At 33.5% G+C, this 19,572-nt stretch overlaps 2 protein-coding genes and 1 long non-coding RNA gene across 5 annotated transcripts; 1 reads left to right on the top strand and 2 right to left on the bottom strand.

Moving 5' to 3' along the window:
• Nucleotides 1-2,048: 2,048 nt before the first annotated feature.
• On the bottom strand, nucleotides 2,049-5,368 carry LOC110271226 (uncharacterized). 3 transcript variants are annotated; one of them, XR_015881206.1, is made up of 3 exons: nucleotides 4,898-5,368; nucleotides 4,368-4,761; nucleotides 2,049-2,306 (listed from the first exon to the last, which is right to left on the bottom strand). It is a non-coding gene; the product is annotated as an uncharacterized LOC110271226 (long non-coding RNA). The 3 variants fall into 3 exon arrangements; XR_015881205.1 differs by having other exon boundaries at nucleotides 4,971-5,361; XR_002361708.2 differs by having other exon boundaries at nucleotides 4,368-4,694; nucleotides 4,971-5,358.
• LOC148569209 (aspartyl protease family protein 2-like) lies at nucleotides 2,447-4,361 on the bottom strand. Its single transcript, XM_088485578.1, has one exon. The coding sequence runs from the start codon at nucleotides 3,906-3,908 to the stop codon at nucleotides 2,601-2,603; it is 1,308 nt and encodes a 435-aa protein (XP_088341704.1). The 5' UTR covers nucleotides 3,909-4,361; the 3' UTR covers nucleotides 2,447-2,600.
• Nucleotides 5,369-10,723: 5,355 nt separating the features above from the next.
• On the top strand, nucleotides 10,724-12,001 carry LOC107637042 (F-box/FBD/LRR-repeat protein At1g16930-like). The gene is made up of 2 exons (XM_021121692.2): nucleotides 10,724-11,539; nucleotides 11,636-12,001. The coding sequence occupies exons 1-2, from the start codon at nucleotides 10,823-10,825 to the stop codon at nucleotides 11,660-11,662; spliced, it is 744 nt and encodes a 247-aa protein (XP_020977351.1). The 5' UTR covers nucleotides 10,724-10,822; the 3' UTR covers nucleotides 11,663-12,001.
• The last annotated feature ends 7,571 nt before the right edge of the window (nucleotides 12,002-19,572 follow it).

Here is a 19,572-nt window from a genome sequence, read left to right as displayed (position 1 = left end):
AGAAATGGATCAGAGTAAGAAACTTCTTTCAAAACTCAAGCAATCAATGCACAAAGATACAACATTATTACATACAAGCCCATCCTACTATTTATTTTCTATTGGCACAAGAGGCAGCCTCCAGCATCAAATTGTGCCTGGGGCCAAGGACCAATAATGAATAAAATTCAACAGTTAATTAGAAAAACAAATAAATAACTGACATGCAGCACTTTCCTAAGGCTTGTCAGCACCTCTCAAAATTGTTCAAGCCACAGGCCATTTGGGTGGGAGCTTGTAAGGATCCATTCTCCACTGATTCCTTCTTGTTTGTGTGACAGTATCATGAGGTCAAGTCCTCTGCATAGATAGATTTTTAATGAGTGTAGTGAATCAAAAGACATAAGTGGATGAAATGACATTAAATACTATTATTTTTATAGCATGTTATATCAGAAAACAGAAAGCAATAATCATGGGAAAGTGGTGTATTAACTACACACTGAATAAACTAGAGAGTTATTCAGGAGAACAATAAACGAGTCAGTTACCAAATTCATCATGCCAATTCAAAAGGGTAAGGAAAGAAGTCTCTCTGGCAATAATGCCCCACATCATGGTTCTAAAAGATGATACACATGGAAAGATATATAGCACATGCAACAAGCTTAACATATATTAAATAGAAAGCATTAAATAGTCTTGTTAGGTAGTTATTTATGGAGTTACATCTTGTTTCTGAAGTTAATTATTGACATAATCCTAAAACACAAGTTCACAATCATAAGTTATGTAGGCATAGAATGATAGAAAGAATTTAGTTTGGTTCACGGAAAAATAATGAAAATAAGGGAATACAACTAAATATCAGCGGAAAAAAAATACAATGTTTATATACGCTATAAGATCACTATGTATCAAATCAGTGTTAAAGCTAACACCCCTATGTTTATCAGCTTGTTAAGTCCTTCATGTGAAGAAGTGCTGCCACTTAGTTCTCCAGCATTCACATATTGACTTCTTCCAGTGCCAGTATTTGCAGACACATTAACTGACCAACCATCTATGTAAAACAAATTTTAAGGCTGAATAAGCATTACAATAATAAATAACATAGCCCCAAGCAACGAAAAATACAGCTAACTTTATCATGGCATCCTATAATTCTCATTCTTTCCAGAAATTAATTAAAAGAAAAGTTTCAATTAGTTAGCAATAAAGGTTTCATTTGAACTACAACCGCTAACAGATACATTATGCTTAGGCCTTAAGCTATGGCTACAAGACATTGTGGGCTTTAAGAACAAGAAAATTTCTTGGTTGGAATGGAAAACGAACAACTTAGGAGCTTCACGGAAAAATAATGAAAATAAGGGAATACAACTAAATGTCAGCGGAAAAAAATAACAAAAGGCAATAAACTCTGGAATTTAGTTTCTATATAAAGAAAAATAAGGTTCAAGTTCACATAACATCAGCTATCAAGCAAGTATTACTGGATCTGAATGAAACAGATCACTGAAGACAGCAAAAAAAAGGGCACAAATGTCACTTTAAGCTTCTGTGATTTCAGAATTGACATTAAGGATATGAATAAAAACACATCGGACCCAAACACAAATCATAAAGAAACAAATATGAAAACTCACGAATACACACAAGCAACTTGAAAAGGAGGAGGAGGAGGATTTTGTTGGTGGGGGCACGCACACACAACATTCACATACAAAGGAACTGGATTTCCTTATATTATACTTCACTATCACATCTAATTAGATTACAGGGGAAAGCCATCAAAGCATCATTGAGTTCTGTTCACCATTTTCATCGACAAATCAGCGGACCCGTTCCATAAGTGAGATTTCAAGATATAGATTTAACATATGCAAATTATGGTCTAACAGAGATAAAATAGTTTGGAGCAAAAGGCTACCTTTGTAACCCAGAACAGTTGCACACCTACAGCACCATTGACAAGATCCCTCTTCATCCTAGCGTTCTGCACCAACTGCTTAACACCAATGTAGACTCCTCCTATGGCAACAAAGGTCAATGCATAGTTGCCCATCATCTTGAAAGTTCTTATGAGGCCTGGAAGAGCAACGTTTCTCTCAACACAAGGAACATGATTCCAGGTGGCAACAACAGTACCCAGATGGTGCCAGAAATTAAACCAGTTGTTGCACCCTTAATAGTTTTCATCAATGCAGAGTTGTAGGCAGCATACTCCTTATGAGAATCATGTTTTATTCTCTGACCTCTGAAATCAATAAATGCAGAGGTGAATGCCAATGCTGACCCAGCCTGAATTGCGGTTTTGATGCTCCCTTACAGGAAGAAGTGTTCAAATGAGTGTAATCAATTCAGTATTGGTGAAAAAAAATTCATTGCTCAATTACCTCATCCAACATCACAATTCACAAGCAGTAAATACATTTCACAACTAAAGCAAAATCAAATTACCAGAAATGAAAATCCAGATAGCTACGCACAACAAAATCTACGGTATAAATAATGCAATGCAATAATGCTGTCACATATATATATATATAAGATTGGATTTATTTATCAATTAGTGGTAAAGCTGGAGCATATACATAAAGTCAGCTTATTTGATTTAGTTAACTGTTTTGAGCACAATTCTCTGGACCAAACTGCAGCTTATTTTTCTTGATATCAAAAATGAACTTAAAGTCAGCTTGTTGGTAGGCACCCAAGAGATTCATTTGCTGGTCTGGGAAAATGTTGAAACAGAACCATTCTGTGTTCCGTTTTAGTTTCTGTACAAAAACATTTTGAGGAGGTAAATCGAGATGAGCACCTCCTTTGAAGTAGTAATTGACACTTGGTATGTTGGCAGTAAATCCTTGTGGCTTCCTCATCCTCTTATAACAAATTTGGTCTTCAAAGGTTACGACATCCTTTTTAAAGTCCCCAGTTGCGGTAATTAGAATGCTATCTAATTTACTCACAAGTTTTTCATGGGCACCGTTCAGCATAAGTGAATTAGTGGAGCCAGAGTCAACAACTAACTGCTGATTTCCAAGCCTCCTCCGATCAATCCGAAGCCTCTTGCCGTTTACTCCAAGATCTTCCAGTTGCAGAATAAATAAACTTTTAGTTGCCTTAGTCATAAGAAGATCCACCGTCTGGAACCTTGTTAACGGCTTCACTTCTGAGGCAAACCTCAGGTAGGTTGGAGGAGGGTTTTTCACATGGCGTGGAACCATGCAGTATGAAAATTTCTTTCCTTTATATTGGCTTAGAAAAGAAAGGGGACCAGGGCTCATGCCAAAAATCCCTGCTATCTGATAAGCATCACCATCATTACGGTCATCGTCATAGTTCTTATAACCGCACCCGAAGACAATCTCTCTCACCTTCTCCGTACCACTTGGTGACGAAGTAGAGAGGAATCTGAAGGTCTCACTGGAAAGCACGCCTGTGCTGTTGATGGATCCAGTTTTGTACTTCACCGTGTATATGCAGCGGCCTTTTTCGTCGGAGCGACCGTATTTGCAGAGGGGGTAACTTGAAGGCAGAGGTTGGTAGGTTCTTGACTTGCTATCCGGAAACGGTTCTTCTTTCTGAGGATAGCACCTATGGTTTTCATCTTGAATCTTGCATTCCTCACACTGAATCCATATTAAGTCGGATCCAGTGTCGAATACTAACAGATAAGATTTGTAAGCCACATCATCCTCGATGTCGATGGTACCAATACCAATCTTTACTACCACGCCTTGTTTATATGGGGAAACTAAGGGATTTACAAGGTTAGAATGATAAAATGGAGATTTTGGAGAATGGGGTGGGATGAGCTCGAGGGACAAGCCATCACTTAGTGACGGTGGTGGTGGAGGAAGGGGTGATGACGTTGATGATAAAACCATGAGGAAGAAGAAGAAAGCTAAAATCATCATTTTCATTAACAGTGGCGATGTTAGAAGGTGAGTTAGTGTGTTGGAAAGACGAAGGTGAGTTAGTGTGTTGGAAAGATGTTAGAGCAAGCATGAATTTTATAGGAAACCTGAACGCACACACAAAGCTCGTGGCCGACCCACCAATGACCAAACCCAGAAGGTGAGTTAGTGTGTTGGAAAGATGAAGGTGAGTTAGTGTGTTGGAAAGATGTTAGAGCAAGCATGAATTTTATGAAACCTGAACGCACACACAAAGCTCGTGGCCGACCCACCAATGACCAAACCCAAAAGCGTAAATTAGCGAAATTTCTAGTTCAACGGTTACCACGCGGTGTTTTCTTCAAATTAAAAATAAAAAATTTATTTTCATAAAATTTATTTCCATAAGTGAGATTTCAAGATATAGATTTAACATATGCAAATTATGGCCTAACAGAGATAAAATAGTTTGGAGCAAAAGGCTACCTTTGTAACCCAGAACAGTTGCACACCTACATCACCGTTGACAAGATCCCTCTTCATCCTAGCGTTCTGCACCAACTGCTTAACACCAATGTAGACTCCTCCTATGGCAACAAAGGTCAATGCATAGTTGCCCATCATCTTGAAAGTTCTTATGAGGCATGGAAGAGCAACGTTTCTCTCAACACGAGGAACATGATTCCAGGTGGCAACAACAGTACCCAGATGGTGCCAGAAATTAAACCAGTTGTTGCACCCTTAATAGTTTTCATCAATGCAGAGTTGTAGGCAGCATACTCCTTATGAGAATCATGTTTTATTCTCTGACCTCTGAAATCAATAAATGCAGAGGTGAATGCCAATGCTGACCCAGCCTGAATTGCGGTTTTGATGCTCCCTTACAGGAAGAAGTGTTCAAATGAATGTAATCAATTCAGTATTCGTGAAAAAAAATTCATTGCTCAATTACCTCATCCAACATCACAATTCACAAGCAGCAAATACATTTCACAACTAAAGCAAAATCAAATTACCAGAAATGAAAATCCAGACAGCTACGCACAACAAAATCTAGGGTAAGGGCTTAAGAAGAGAACGAAACCGAACCTCCTTGAACGTGTGAAACTGGGCATCTTGCCGAGGAACCTGGATGATTTTGGCAAAGAAATGCAAGTAAACGACGAGAGCGGTGCCGTGAGCTGCAGCAGATCATAAGGAAGTAAGGAACCAGTCAAAACGACCGGCGCAAGCGAAGAGGCGGGAGAAAGGAACAGCAGCTGGCGACGGCTCAACCTCCTCTGGCTCCTCGATCTCCTCCTCCACCTCAACCTGTTGCGACGCCGAAGTCTCGGCACCGGGACCAATATACAGAGACGGCGACTCCGGCGGTTCAACTGTAAAAGTAGTTAGAATTTAGTTGAGTTAACGTTTGGGTGCAAGTCATCAAGCTCTCATATATATATTCCTAATAGAGAATTAGAACAACGTACATATGCCTATTAATTCCCTAATTTCCTTTTTTTTTTATCTCTAATAATAATTATTTCATCTCATGTACGGTTTTATTATGTGATCAGAACAAACATAATCCATTGGGATAACATTCTCTTCACCCACTTATCTATATACCACACATGTTCAAATAAAAATGTACTGTTCACCAACCAATAGAAGTTGTGCCAAGTCACCATTAGTTTACTATCAAATTAAATATATTAATTATTAATCATATTCATAGCTTCTTAGAAAAGGCCTATTGTCAGTAAATTTTAGAAGGTTAAATTTAACAGTATTTATATAGCTTTTAGGAGTATTTGAGAATACTCTAAATGGTTTCGAAACATTCTAGAATGTCCTAGAAGGTCCCGAAATACCTTAGAAAGTTCTAGAAGACTCTTAAATATCATAGAGTATTCTAGAAGAGTGTAGATGTATATAGAAGTACAAAGAATGATATGGAATAATTTAAAAACATTTAGAAAGTTGTGGTAGAATAGATATTTGTAAAGAATGTTTTGGATGATTAATCTGGACCGTTGATTAGATTAAATCCTAACCATCCATTGAGGAGGTGGATGGCTATAAATAGGGGGGTGAGAATTAGAGTTTGTGTGTGTGTGAACCATTTGTAACCACACTTGAGTAATAAAGTATTTTTTCCACCAAAGCTTCCTTTCTCTTGTGTTCTCTTGTGTTCTTAGCTTTCTTGCTAAGTATTGAGGGTTAGGTTGACTTGGTCTTAGTTCAAGAGGTTGAGTAAGTTCGAGTGCCGGCACGGTAGCATTAGAGTGTGTCCAAGGCCGTGACAATTTGGTCGAAGAAGCAATAAAGGTACGCACTGCAGCTCTCTACCATTCTGATAATGCTACTTTTTGGTGGAGGAGAAAGTGCGTAGATATGGAAAATGGTACTTGCAACATAGCCACATGAGAAGATTTCAAAAAGGAGTTGAAAAGACAATTCTTCCTTGAGAATGTGGTTTACAAAGCAAGGAACAAGTTGAGAGAGTTGAAGCACAAGAGTACAATTAGCGACTACGTAAAGGAGTTCACTACTCTCACGCTTCAAATCCCCAACTTAGCATCAGAGGATGCATTGTTCTTCTTCATTGATGGACTATAATCTTGGGCAAAGCAAGAACTACAAAGAAGGAATGTTAAGGATGTCGATGAGGCCATCGTGGTGGCCGAATCACTCACTGAGTATCATAGGAGTCAGGAGAGACTCTAAACTCAAGTCTTCCTCCAAGTCTAGTTCTACTAAAGATGGGGGAGACAAGGGGAAGAATTTCTCAACCAAGAAGGAAGGAAAATACTCAATTGTTGGTTACAAATGATTCACACATAACTCACACTAACTCTCACCTCCTAGTGATAGCCATCTACCTCCTCAATGGATGGTTAGAATTAATCTAATCAACGGTATAGATTAATCATCTAGAACCTTCTTTACAAATATCTATCCTACCACTATTTTCTAAATACTTCTAGATTATTCCATACTACTCTTCATACTTCTATATCCATCCACGCTCTTCTAGAATATTCTATGACCTTCTAGAGTCTTCTAGAACCTTCTAGAGTATTTCGCAACCTTCTAGGACATTATATAACGTTCCAGAACCATTTAGAGCATTCTCAAATACTCTAGAAAACTCTACAAATACTATTAAATTTAACTTTCTAAAATTTACCGTGACAACTCATTATTGTTAAAAATAAAATAATAAAATAATGAATAATTTAAAAAATTGCACAAAAAAAAATTGAGAATATCAAAACTAAAGTGTTCAAGATCCTATCTGCCTCAAAATCCTATTCGAACCTCCAACATATTTTGTCAAATTGAAATTTGTTCATTTTATCCGATATTAATTTTTTATTTGAGTTCAAATTGTGTTTCGGGTTGACTTGACCCAACTCAAAAAACATGATGTATGATTAAAATATATCATTTAAATCAAATTAATATTAAAATATTATATTTTTATATTTTAATTAATATTTTTTATATTATATAATATTTTTTATTTTAAAATAATTTATTTTAATATATATTTTATATAATATTTATTAACTTTTGTCTTTAAATATAAAATTTTATTAATCTATTATATAAAATTTACAAAATTATATACTAATTATAGATAAGTAAAATTTTAATTTAATTTGATTTATTTTAAATTAATTTAAAATTAATTTAAAATTTTTAAAATGAATTTAGTAAAATATTAAAATTAAATATGAATCTATCTGAAACCAAGTCTAGCTATGTAATCCTTAGTCCAAATTTAAAGGGAAAAATTATAATAGTTAAAATCTTGATTTAATTCTTAAAATCTTTATATATGATGATTTTTTTTTTGTTGTTCAAACATCAAATATTATAATTTTAAATAAATCAACTGATTTTATAAAACTTTAATTATGTCTAATAATTTGTAATTTAAATTTTATTATAATTTTATATTTTAAGTATTTAATTTATAAATTTATTTTATAAAATATCAATTTTTATAGAAAAAAAATTAAAATTTTATGTAAGATTAAAAAAATTAAATATATAATATATAAAATTTAAATTGTAAAATTATAATACTATAACTCAAATGACATAGTTTCTTTATTTTTACCTAAAAGTTTCGGATTTATGTTTTACTCCTAATTTTTGAAAAAAAAAAATTAAAGAATTAGATATGAAATTCTATCAATAATTCAATATTTCTGCTCTGCTTAAGGTAGAGTTTGCTAAAATCCATTCCAATCCGTTTCTTTGAGTTTTGAGTTCTCACTGAACCCAACAATGGCACTAGCCATATCAGGGGTTGATAGAATTAGTGAATTACCGGATGTGATTCTTTCTCACATGCTTTCTTTTTTGGAATCTAAAATGGTTGCGGCAACAAGCATTCTCTCGAGCAGGTGGAAAGATCTGTGGCACTCAGTTCCCATAGTGGATCTCGATGACGCACTCTTCCAGGATAAGGAAGAACTGTTTGTTCGCTTCGCATACATAGTTATGTTATCGCGAGATGTAATGCAACCTATTCTCAATTTCTGTCTCAAATTTGAGTATTTTTAATACCTAAACCATAATTTTAACGAATAAAACAATAATTTAAATAAAATTTTTCATTAACTAACATTTATTAATCTTCTACGATAACTATATAATCTTTTGATATTATCTAATACAACATTACTTAAGTTAAATATAATATAACTAATAATAGATAGTAATTTAAACTAACTATATCATCTAATTATTAAACTAAATAATTATTTTTATAACAATTATTTTTACATAAAAATTCATTTTAACTAAATAAATATGTTAAAATTATAAAATAATACAAAAATAAATTAAATTTAAAAGAAATAGAAGAAAAAAATTATCTAAAATGAACGAATTACAAAGATTAAAAAAATCGAAAAGAGCCAAAAATAGAAAGTAAAAGAAAAAAGAATATGAATGAATAGTAAAAAGTAAAAAATAAGAGTGATCATATACTTATATATTTGGACAAACTTTTTTGATGTTTGCCGAAAGATACGACGAACTTCATAGATTATATAAAATTCGTCGAGAGAGACGATAAACTTTGTGAAAGTGACGAGATTTGTCGAGAGACACGACAAATTTGGTCTAGACAAAAAAAAAATTAAAAAATAAAGTCAATATAATTTTTGTTTGGAAATAAGTTTTTTTTCTAATTTTATTATGGGAAAAAATCCTAAGTATTGACTCAATTATTTGTTGGTACCTTAATTTGGCTCAATGTGGTAGTGACTTGTCGTTTCTCCTTTCATTTTTTTTAGGTCCGGGTGGTTCCTTTTCCTCCTTTCCACATTAATTAAAGGGTATTATTCTAGGCCTCATAATTCACTGGTTGTGGATTTTACCTTCCCAATGAGAATTCGAGGTTGACGTGCCGTCAACTATCTTGGATCGAGACTTTACCTTTTGGGCCTTGGTAGTTGGTACTCGGGTGATCGAGACTTATTCATATCAAAATTAACAGGCGAAGAAACAAGTAAGGAGTATATCAAAATAATTGGAGCCTTGGTTAAAGGTTGAAATATTGCTGGAGATGAGACCAAAGAGAAGAATACGAGCTTACCCAATGACACCAACTATTTTGGATAAACTATAAAAAATATACTCAAATTAATAAAAATATTACAATTTTAAATTATTTAAAAATATGATAAAAATATAAAAAATATTATTTTTTATAAATAACAAATAATTTTTATATTTGGCAAAATATTTATATATTTGATCTAAAATTTTATAGATAATTATTTAAAAAATATATACAAAAAACTGAATAAAACTTTGATGTCTAGATTTTTTTATTTTTTAAAAATATTATTAGTTGTTAATAAAAATAACAAAAAATATATATTTAGTGAAAAATCACTAAATTTTAAAAATAAAAATATCTTAATTTTTTAATTATGGTTACAAAAAATGATATCAAAATTCAATTTTTAAAATTTTTTTTATAAATACATATTTAATGTTAAGTATTTTTATCACATTTTTAAATAATTTAAAAATATTTTTTTAATAAAAAAATTCAAAAACATTTTTTTTGCATTAAAATAATTTGAGTATATTTTCTGTAATTTATCCTTTTTTAGTTTTTAATCAAAATTACTTCTCTCCAGTCTCCACCCCGCGTTATACTGTAATAAAAATCTTTCCTAAACCCATTACTATACCTCATTATGGTCTTATATGGCGGTCAAATAGTATATACAAGTCCAATTCTATTTAGCTGCTCTCGCATAAGCCATCACCATTGAATTGTAAACCTAGTAAAAGTCACCTTTATAAAATTGCATATTTTAATTATATATTGAATTACTTTAATTTATATTTTTAAGTATTTTTCTGTCTGAAAAATTAAATCAAATTCACAAATCTGTTTAAGTAAATAAATAAATTAAAATGATTTGAATTTATTTAATTTAATTTTGTTTTAAGTAAGATGATAAATAAATCTTAAAAAATTTACTTTTTTGAATAGATTAATTTTTAAAAAAATATTAATAAAATTTTCTAAAATAATATATATAAATACATAACTTCTAAATTAATTTTTATAATTAAAATAAAAAATTTTATTTTAAACTAATTTATCCACCTTTATTATTAAAAATTTTATTAACATTTTTTTTAAAAAAAATTAACCTATCAAAAATATAAATATTTAAAATTTATTTATCACTTTACTTGTTTGTTTATTTCAATTAAATTTTTATAACGAACCAACAAAAAATAAAATTGAGTCCAAATTTAATTAAATCCAGTCCCATCCAACCGACCATTAACACCCTAGTGGCCTGGTGAGAATTCCAAGGGACAATATCACTCCCCTCTTTATATGCCTAAGAAACAAGTCAGGTTTGCAAAACCACAATCTCTTTCTTGATCTTTTTCTGAACCCAACAATGGCACCAGCCATATCAAGAGTTGATAGAATTAGTGCATTACCGGATCAGATTCTTGTTCACATCCTTTCTTTTTTGGAATCTAAAATGGTTGCAGCAACAAGCATTCTCTCGAGCAGGTGGAGAGATCTGTGGCACTCAGTTCCCACAGTGGACCTCGATGACGCACTCTTCCCGGATGAGGAAGAACTTTTTGTTCGCTTCGCGTACGCAGTTATACTCTCGCGAGATGTGATGCAACCCATTCTCAATTTCCGCCTCAAATCTGAGTATTCTTTAAGTGCTCAATGTGATGTAGAATTGTGGCTCAACACCGCCATACAACGTAAAGTTGAGAGGATTGAGCTGTCACCGTCCATTTATTCTAAGATAAAGTTGCCGTTTGGAATTCTGACATGTGCAACCCTTGTTGTTCTCAAGTTGGCAAACTTAACAGTGGACAGTATTTCAACAGTACACTTACCGGCTCTTCAAACTTTGTATATGGATGGGGTTAAATTTGCAAAACGTGAATATGTTGATATGATTCTCTCAGGATGCCCAAATATTGAGGACTTGCAAATCGAATCTCTCAAATTGTATCTAAAGTTCAGACCTCTTGCCGTCACTTTCGGCAATCTAATTCACATGCAGTTCTCTGTGTATGATTGTATATGGTGGTTGCTACTTAGACTGCTCAACTCTTGTCCCTTGCTTCAAATTCTTGAACTGAGAAAGGTTGGTGGAGAGTAGTGAAGGATTTTTGTTTTCCCTTCTATTTTTTTCTTGTATTGGAAATTATTTTGTTGTTTGTGATGCTTTGATTGCTTGCAGGAGAAAAAGATATCGACAAGTTTGTAGGATCGACTAAGTCGGTATTATCCGAAAACCGTTCCCGGATGCCTTTCATCGCACTTAAGAGCCTGCACTATAGACAATTTTTATGGTGCTGATATGGATATTCAATTTGCAATATATATTCTGCAGAATGCATGTGTGTTAAAGAAAATGATTATATGTTGCTCGAGTTCCTCAACAAAAAGAGATAGATTTGAAATTTTGAAAAAGATATCCAAGGTTACTAGGATCTCTACAACTTGTGAATTCTTGTTTGAATGATATTATAGTCTCTTCAGCTTGTTAGTGTTTTATTTAGTTTTTACTTGCTACCTGCGTTGCTGTTTGTTTTGGAAGACATATATAATTAGGGTGAAATAAATGTAATGCTTGTTTCTAGCTAGTTTTTATTCTAGTTGATGAATGGCTAAATATTGATATAATGATATAATATATAGTTATTACTTATTTGGGTGGGAGTTTGTAAATTGTGAATGGTGAAGCGTGAAAATTTGTACGTGAGAAATTAAACTAACTAAATTGAAGAATTCAAATTGAATTATAATTATTAAAAAATTACATAAGTTTTAATACGATATAAGAGCAAAAAAATGATAAAAATGGTATAATTTAACAAATCAAAATTGATCAAATTAAAAAAAATGGTCAAAGTTTGTAGTTAGAATTTATCATCATTATGTTAGTATAATTATCAAGTAGTAATATAAAATAAGTTGTCAACTTATTATTTTGTTAAAATTTTATAGAGATATTAATTAGAATTGATTAAGAACAACTATATAACTAAAGAAATTAGCACATTCAAGTTTGTAAATAGATATCATATTCATATGCAGTGATATTATTAAAGTAAAATATATGCCTAATGTAGAATTAGTTGAGAATTTTTATTTCTTCTCTATTACGAGAACTAATAGAGAGTATATATATATATATATATATATATATATATATATATATATATATATATATATATATATATTATTAGTGTAGTGTTGTTTTTCTTAGTATATAATTATTATTATTATTATTGTTGAGGAAAGATTACGTTAAAGTTAAGTTGTATTTTGGTTGAGATATTTATTTAAGTGAACGATCTTGAGAATATTAGTTTCAAAAGTTGTTGCTGTATATTAGTTCTAAGACAAATTAGTTTTTACTGAACAATATTTCCTTTTAAAGACATAAGAATAAGACGATGTTTTGTTACCAAATGGTAGATAATTCATTCATTAATGAAAGAAAACTACAGCTATTCATATTTGGGACAAAAGAGAGAAAAGTGGGTAGCTCCCAACACTCAAGAGATTAAGAAATCAGGACATAAACATTAAGAAAAAAGGAAAGCGAAAGCAGGACACTCTTGCTTGGATGATATGCATATAGTCTCTTCAGCTTCTTAGTGTCTTATTTAGTTTCTACTTTTTACATGTGTTTTTTTGTTTTTAAACAAAAAAATCTCAACACACTAAAATGAAGCAACAAACAAACTGACACAAAAACAAACTCAAACACAATGGTTATCAATTTTTTGTTATTTCTGGTATTACTATCAACAATCAATAGGATCAATATCAATCCACTTTTTGTAGTTTAAAAATATCCTTCTTTATATTACCTCAATACCTGCTTCTTTATTGTTGAAAATTCTATCATTGCATTCCGCCAACCAGATGTTCTAAATCAAGTCACCTCTTTTGCTCCTCTTTTCTATTAGGCATGTCAGTCCAACTCTCAAACAAGCCTTTAATAGTTCTTGAGACAACCCAAATTCTATAAAAACACTTTAACCACGCACACCACATCTGTAATGTAAATTCACATAATAGAAACAATTAATGAACAAATTTCATCTCCTTTTTATACAGGACATATATATTATCACTTTGGTGAATAACGCCTAATTTATTTAATCTCTTTTTAATATTCATCCTTGAACAAACAATCTAAAAAGCTCAATTCTCAGAAATACCAATCCTTTTCAGAACAAACTTGTAAAACTATAACTCAATTTTTTTTGAAAAAGTCTTCAATTGCAATACCTACACAACCGTTTGTTTTGAAAGACATAAATAATATAATTTGAAAAAAGTTGTGCTAATAATAATATTTAAGTGATTCTAGTTCTTGCCAGCATCAATGTCATGCTTGTTTCTAGTTTCTATTTAATTTGAGGAATGACTAAATATAGTCATCTTCAGTGAGAACTTGTAATTTATAGTTGGTGAAGTGTGACATTTCATATATTCATAGTCACATATAGAAACAGAATTGATAGATGGATTAATTAAGTAATTCTTTGCCTAAATTAAATAAGAATCTTTTGGTCTTTGGCATGGGTGAAAAAAATAACTATATGAACTTAATTAAGCAGACTAAACCAAGTCTGAAAAAAAAAAAAAAGAAAAGAAATCTGTTTTGTGCAAGTCTTTCTAAAAAAGTAAGAACCTTTGTTCTGTACTAAAAGGCATGCAAATTAAAGGAACACAACTACCAGGGCAAACAAGGGGTGAATTTCTGAAAGTTTTCTATGATTCTAAAAGAGTCATATAATACTATGTAATCACTAAATATTATTATTTTTAGTTAGTAATAATTTGTATTTATATTTATAAGATAAACAAAAAAAATATAATTTGTATTTATATTTATTAAAATTTTATATATATAAATTAATACAGTTTATTTGTATCTACATTTTTAAAAATTTACATATATAAATTAATAAAATTTATTTTGTTAAAAATAATTTAGTAGTTTTACTGATTAAATAACAATAAAAAATTCTAAAAATTGCTTACCTACAAAATTTATGATTCTAAAACTGTCATAATATGTATGGGTTGTAAAATTTGACTTGATGCATTTGATATTAATTCCTTGTTTCTTAACTCTGTCCTATGTATATAAGGGTAACAGATCAAAAGGGGCTTTTTATTCCATGAGTTTTGATACTTTAATTAAATCAAATTAAATTATTTTTTTACAATAAATTTTATAACTATATGACATAAATATAAAAAGTAGAGTTTATTATCTCTTCTCTTATCACCTTTTAGACAAATTAAGCATAAATTTATTAGACAGAAATAAATTTTTTTAAGTTTTTTAATAATTAAAAAAATTAAGTGTAATTTTTAATTTTTTTAATATTTTTTATATTATTTTTAATTTTACTTATAAAATTGATAAAAGATTATATTTTACTTTTTTAATTATTAAAAAAATTGAGAAGACCAATTTTCTACCATAAAATTTACCTCTTCTTTTTTTTTTCTAGCACCACTGTCTCATCATCACCTTAAATACAGGAATTTGTACTTTATCCTTATGTGTTTTGATTTGACATTTTAAAATGTTCAAGTTGATGGTAAATTACCATGTCATAATTAGAAATTACCAATTTTTTTACTATAATCATTTGATCATCTCTTTTCATAGAAATGGATAAATCGAAATTACTAAAAATTTGCAAGATATAATTAGGAGATGACCTCTTTTTTTGTTCTTGACAAAGAAAATATACTCCAACCATTTTAAGTGTCATTCTAGTAAATTTAGATACATTCCAAAAGCTACCCATCCAAGCTAAGAAAATTAGGTTTGATGCGCAATATCTATAGCAGATCGACGGTGCATGAACAATTAGTGTGGAATAAATATCATGCTTCTACTTTATTTAGTTTCTACTTTCTACCTTTGTTGGCTTGTTGCTGTTTGTTTTGGAAGACATATATAATTAGTGTGGAATAAATGTCATGCTTGTTTCTAATTTTTATTCTAGTTGATGAATGGCTAAATATTTATATAATTATATGATATGTAGTTATTTGGGTAGGAGCTTGTAAATTGTGGATGGTGAAGCGTGAAATTTTGTACGTGAGAAATTAAGCTAAATTTATCAATTATTAATAATTAAATTGAAGATTTAAATTGAATTATAGTTACTAGATTATTAGAAAATTATAGAAGTTTTAATATGATATAAGAGCAAAAAGGTTATAAAAATTGTATAATTTGACAAATGAAATTAGTTCAATTACAAGAAATTAGTAAAAGTTTGTAGTTAGAGTTTATCATAATTATGTTGATATAGGTATCGAGTAGTAAAACAAGTTATCAACTTGTTATGTTAGAATTTTATAGAGATATTAGTTAAAATATCAAATAACTACATAATTAAAAATTAGTATATTCAAGTTTATAAATAGGTATCATATGTAGTAGTATCATTAAAATAAAATTTATGAGTAATATAGAATTATATTACGTTGAGGGTCTTAAGTTCTTCTGCTGCCTCGTGTACTTCAAACAAAATGTCGTCCTGACCCAGCTTCTCCATGTTCTGAACTTTGTTTCCGAGTTCTCGAAGCACTTTTTCTGCTTCAGCGCCTACCTTCTTCAGCTCACTTTGGAAAACTTGCCTCTTCTCAGGTGGAGCCTGATAACCGAAAAGGAATCTTAATGACTATTAGAATCTTTAGCATATCGTATTTATTATTTTGTGTTTAGCATCTATAAATCACTGGTTGTTTGCTATATTATTATTATTTGTACCGTACCTTATAATTTGGAACTGCCACCCTATATCTCGGTCACGTCAGCCACGTCAAACAAATAACCATCAGATAATCATGATGTGATAAACAACCCCAAGAATCTCGGTAAAAGCCGAGATTCACTCTAACAAACCATCAAATGAAATCAATCTACAACTCTATAAAACGGCAGTTATCAACTCAGCCGGGGCAACACACTTCAAAAAACCACACTCATACACGTTTCCTACGCTTATGCTCTACTTTATAACTACTCTCCACTAACTTGATCGTCGGAGTCCTTTTTGTAGGTTCTCCACCCGGTTCGTGCTCAAGCTTGGCGTTTCTCCGCTGCAGAACAAAGTCTCTTTCATCAACCGACGGAAGCCGACGTATAGCACGGAGCCGCGCATCCTTGCACGAACATTTGGCGCCCACCGTGGGGCCAACCCCACCTCGTTCTTTAAGTTTCTGAAACTAACGACGTAACACCCTTTTTCCTACTTTTTCCTCAGGAACTAAGCCATGACGGACCACTCAGTAACGCCTTCTACTAATCCGACCAATGCTGACCTCCTGGCTACAAACGCCGCCCTGCTTGCGGAAAACCAGCGGATGGCCGAGCAATTGGCGGAGATGCAGAAAAATGACGAACAGAAGGCCAATAAGAGAATACACACAGATCAGCAGGAAGAACGTCAGTCAGAATCCAACATAAAGATAGGGGAATCTATCCCCAAAACGACACGACGACGAACGAATCCTTTTTCAGAGGAAATAATGAGTTTTCAAATGCCCAAAAGTTTTACACTCCCAATGACCTTAACACCGTACAAGGGGATCGGAGATCTTAAAATCCATGTCACTAAATTTGAATCAATGATGTTTCTTAATAGCGACTCCGATCCCATCTTGTGCCGGTCTTTTCCTACTTTCTTAGATGGGGCAGCCCTATTATGGTTTTCTAACCTTCCTGCAGGTTCAATAACAAGCTTCGATGAATTCGCCAAATTATTTATTAACCATTTTGCAGCTTCTAAAATTTATGTGCGGGACTCAGACTACCTCAGCACGATCAAACAAGGACAATACGAAAGTTTGAAGGAATACATGATGCGGTTCACAGAGGCGGCAATGCAGATCCCCGACCTTAACCCTGAAGTGCAACTGCATGCCATCAAAAGCGACCTTCGCCCCGGGAAATTCCAGGAAGCAATCGCAGTGGCAAAACCAAAGACACTAGAGGAATTCCGAGAAAAAGCCCAGGGCCAGATCGAAATCGAAGAACTCAGAGAAGCACGGAGGAATGATAAGCCAATGAAAAAGGAGGAAGAGAGGTCTCATCGGCCCACAGGCAAAGACCCTAGAAAACCATTCAAACTAGCACCGAAGTTCGACACGTACACAAAATTCAACACAAAGAGGGACGATATAATCAAAGAGATCCTGCACAACAAATTGATCAAACTGCCAGTTCGAGCAGGATCATATCAAGATCAGAAGTACGTGGATAAAAGCAAACACTGTGCTTTTCATCAAAAGTTCGGCCATACCACAGACGAGTGCATCGTGGCAAAAGACCTACTGGAGAGGTTAGCCAGGCAAGGGCTCTTAGACAAGTACATCTCGTCAAAACAGCGAAACACAGAAAGAGAGTCAGAAAGGGATAGCAGACATAAACAGGTTGAAACACCCCCATCCAAGGGGATTATTAACTACATCTCAGGAGGCTTCGCTGGAGGTGGGACCACCACCTCGGCAAGGAAAAGAAGTTACCGAGCAATGATGACAATGGAAGGAACTCGCCTAGAACGACAAGCATCAAGTCCGACCTCACGCATCGACTTTAGCACGGCCGACCTAAAGACAACATATCCGAACCTTGATGACCCAGTTGTCATCTCGATTCACATGGGGGAACTAACAATAAAAAAGGTCTTGCTTGACCCAGGGAGCAGTGCCGACGTCTTATTCTACTCCACCTTCAAAAAGATGCATTTCAGCGACAACGCACTGCAACCGTCACCCGGAGAATTGGTAGGGTTCTCTGGGGAAAAGGTATCGGTATCCGGGTACATTTGGCTAAGAACAACACTCGGAGAACCCCCACATAGCAAAACACTAGATATCCAATTCCTAGTGGTTGATTGCCCTAGCCCTTATAACATCATTCTAGGACGCCCATCATTAAATGCTTTTGGTGCCATTGTTTCAACTGTTCACCTTTGTGTGAAATTTCCCTTGCAGGATAACATGGTGGGGACGGTTTACGCCGACCACAAGGAGGCAAGGCAATGCTACAACGCGAGCCTCAAAACAGTAAAAAGGGAGGAGATACCTCGGATTCACACCGTCTATAACTCGGAACACATACCAACGCTGGCTGAGCTAGATCCCAGGAGCGACAACAGCCGTCCAACGCCAACAGACGACCTTGAACAGGTACAAATAGGTCATGATAAGAAATTTACTAACATAGGATCGGCATTTATTGCAGGGCACAAAGCCGACCTTACCACAATATTACAAAACAACGCCGACTTATTCGCATGGACGCCAGCAGACATGCCTGGCATCGATCCTAACTTCATTTGCCACAAGCTAGCTGTCAATCCTAATGTCCGACCTATACGACAAAAGAAAAGAAACTTGGGAAACGAAAGGAGAAAAGCGGCGGCAGCAGAGACCAAAAAACTCCTGGAAGCAAGGTTTATCCGAAAACTTCGATTCTCAGCATGGCTAGCAAACGTTGTAATGGTACGTAAAAGCTCGGGAAAGTGGCGCATGTGCGTGGACTTCACCGATTTAAACAAAGCATGCCCCAAAGACGGTTACCCCCTCCCCAACATAGACAGATTGGTAGACAACACCTCGGGATTCCCGGTGCTCAGTTTCATGGATGCCTATTCAGGCTATAACCAAATCCTCATGCACCCGGAAGACAAAGAAAAAACAGCATTTATCACAGATCAAGGAAATTTTTGCTACAAAGTCATGCCCTTTGGGCTAAAGAATGCGGGAGCAACATATCAGCGGCTTATGGACAAAGTCTTTAAAGATCAGATCGGTAGAAACATTGAAATATATGTGGATGACATGGTGGTAAAATCAACTTCGGAAGAGCAGCACAAACACGACCTGGACGAGGTATTTGCACAACTCAGAAAGCACAATATGAGACTAAATCCAGAAAAATGCGCGTTCAGAGTCAAGGGGGGCAAATTCCTCGGTTTCTTGCTGACAAACAGAGGTATAAAGGCGAATCCCGACAAATGTTCGGCCGTAATTAACATGCAATCCCCTATAAACAAAAAGGAAGTTCAACAACTCACAGGTCGGCTGGCAGCTCTTTCTCGGTTCTTGCCAGCAGCAGCG

Source organism: Arachis ipaensis, chromosome B4, assembly GCF_059453495.1.
Source record: "Arachis ipaensis isolate K30076 ecotype BB chromosome B4, ASM5945349v1, whole genome shotgun sequence".
Lineage (NCBI taxonomy): Eukaryota > Viridiplantae > Streptophyta > Magnoliopsida > Fabales > Fabaceae > Arachis > Arachis ipaensis.
Note: the sequence above shows the minus strand (reverse complement) of the source record. Positions and strands in the feature narration are given on the sequence as shown.

What these genes read in the sequence shown, in the direction of transcription:
- LOC148569209 (XM_088485578.1), bottom strand. Translation starts at nt 3,908, where the DNA reads ATGAAAATGATGATTTTAGCTTTCTTCTTCTTCCTCATGGTTTTATCA.
- LOC107637042 (XM_021121692.2), top strand. Translation starts at nt 10,823, where the DNA reads ATGGCACCAGCCATATCAAGAGTTGATAGAATTAGTGCATTACCGGAT. An exon ending in AAATTCTTGAACTGAGAAAG is followed by an intron (nt 11,540 to 11,635) that starts GTTGGTGGAGAG and finishes GATTGCTTGCAG; the next exon opens with GAGAAAAAGATATCGACAAG.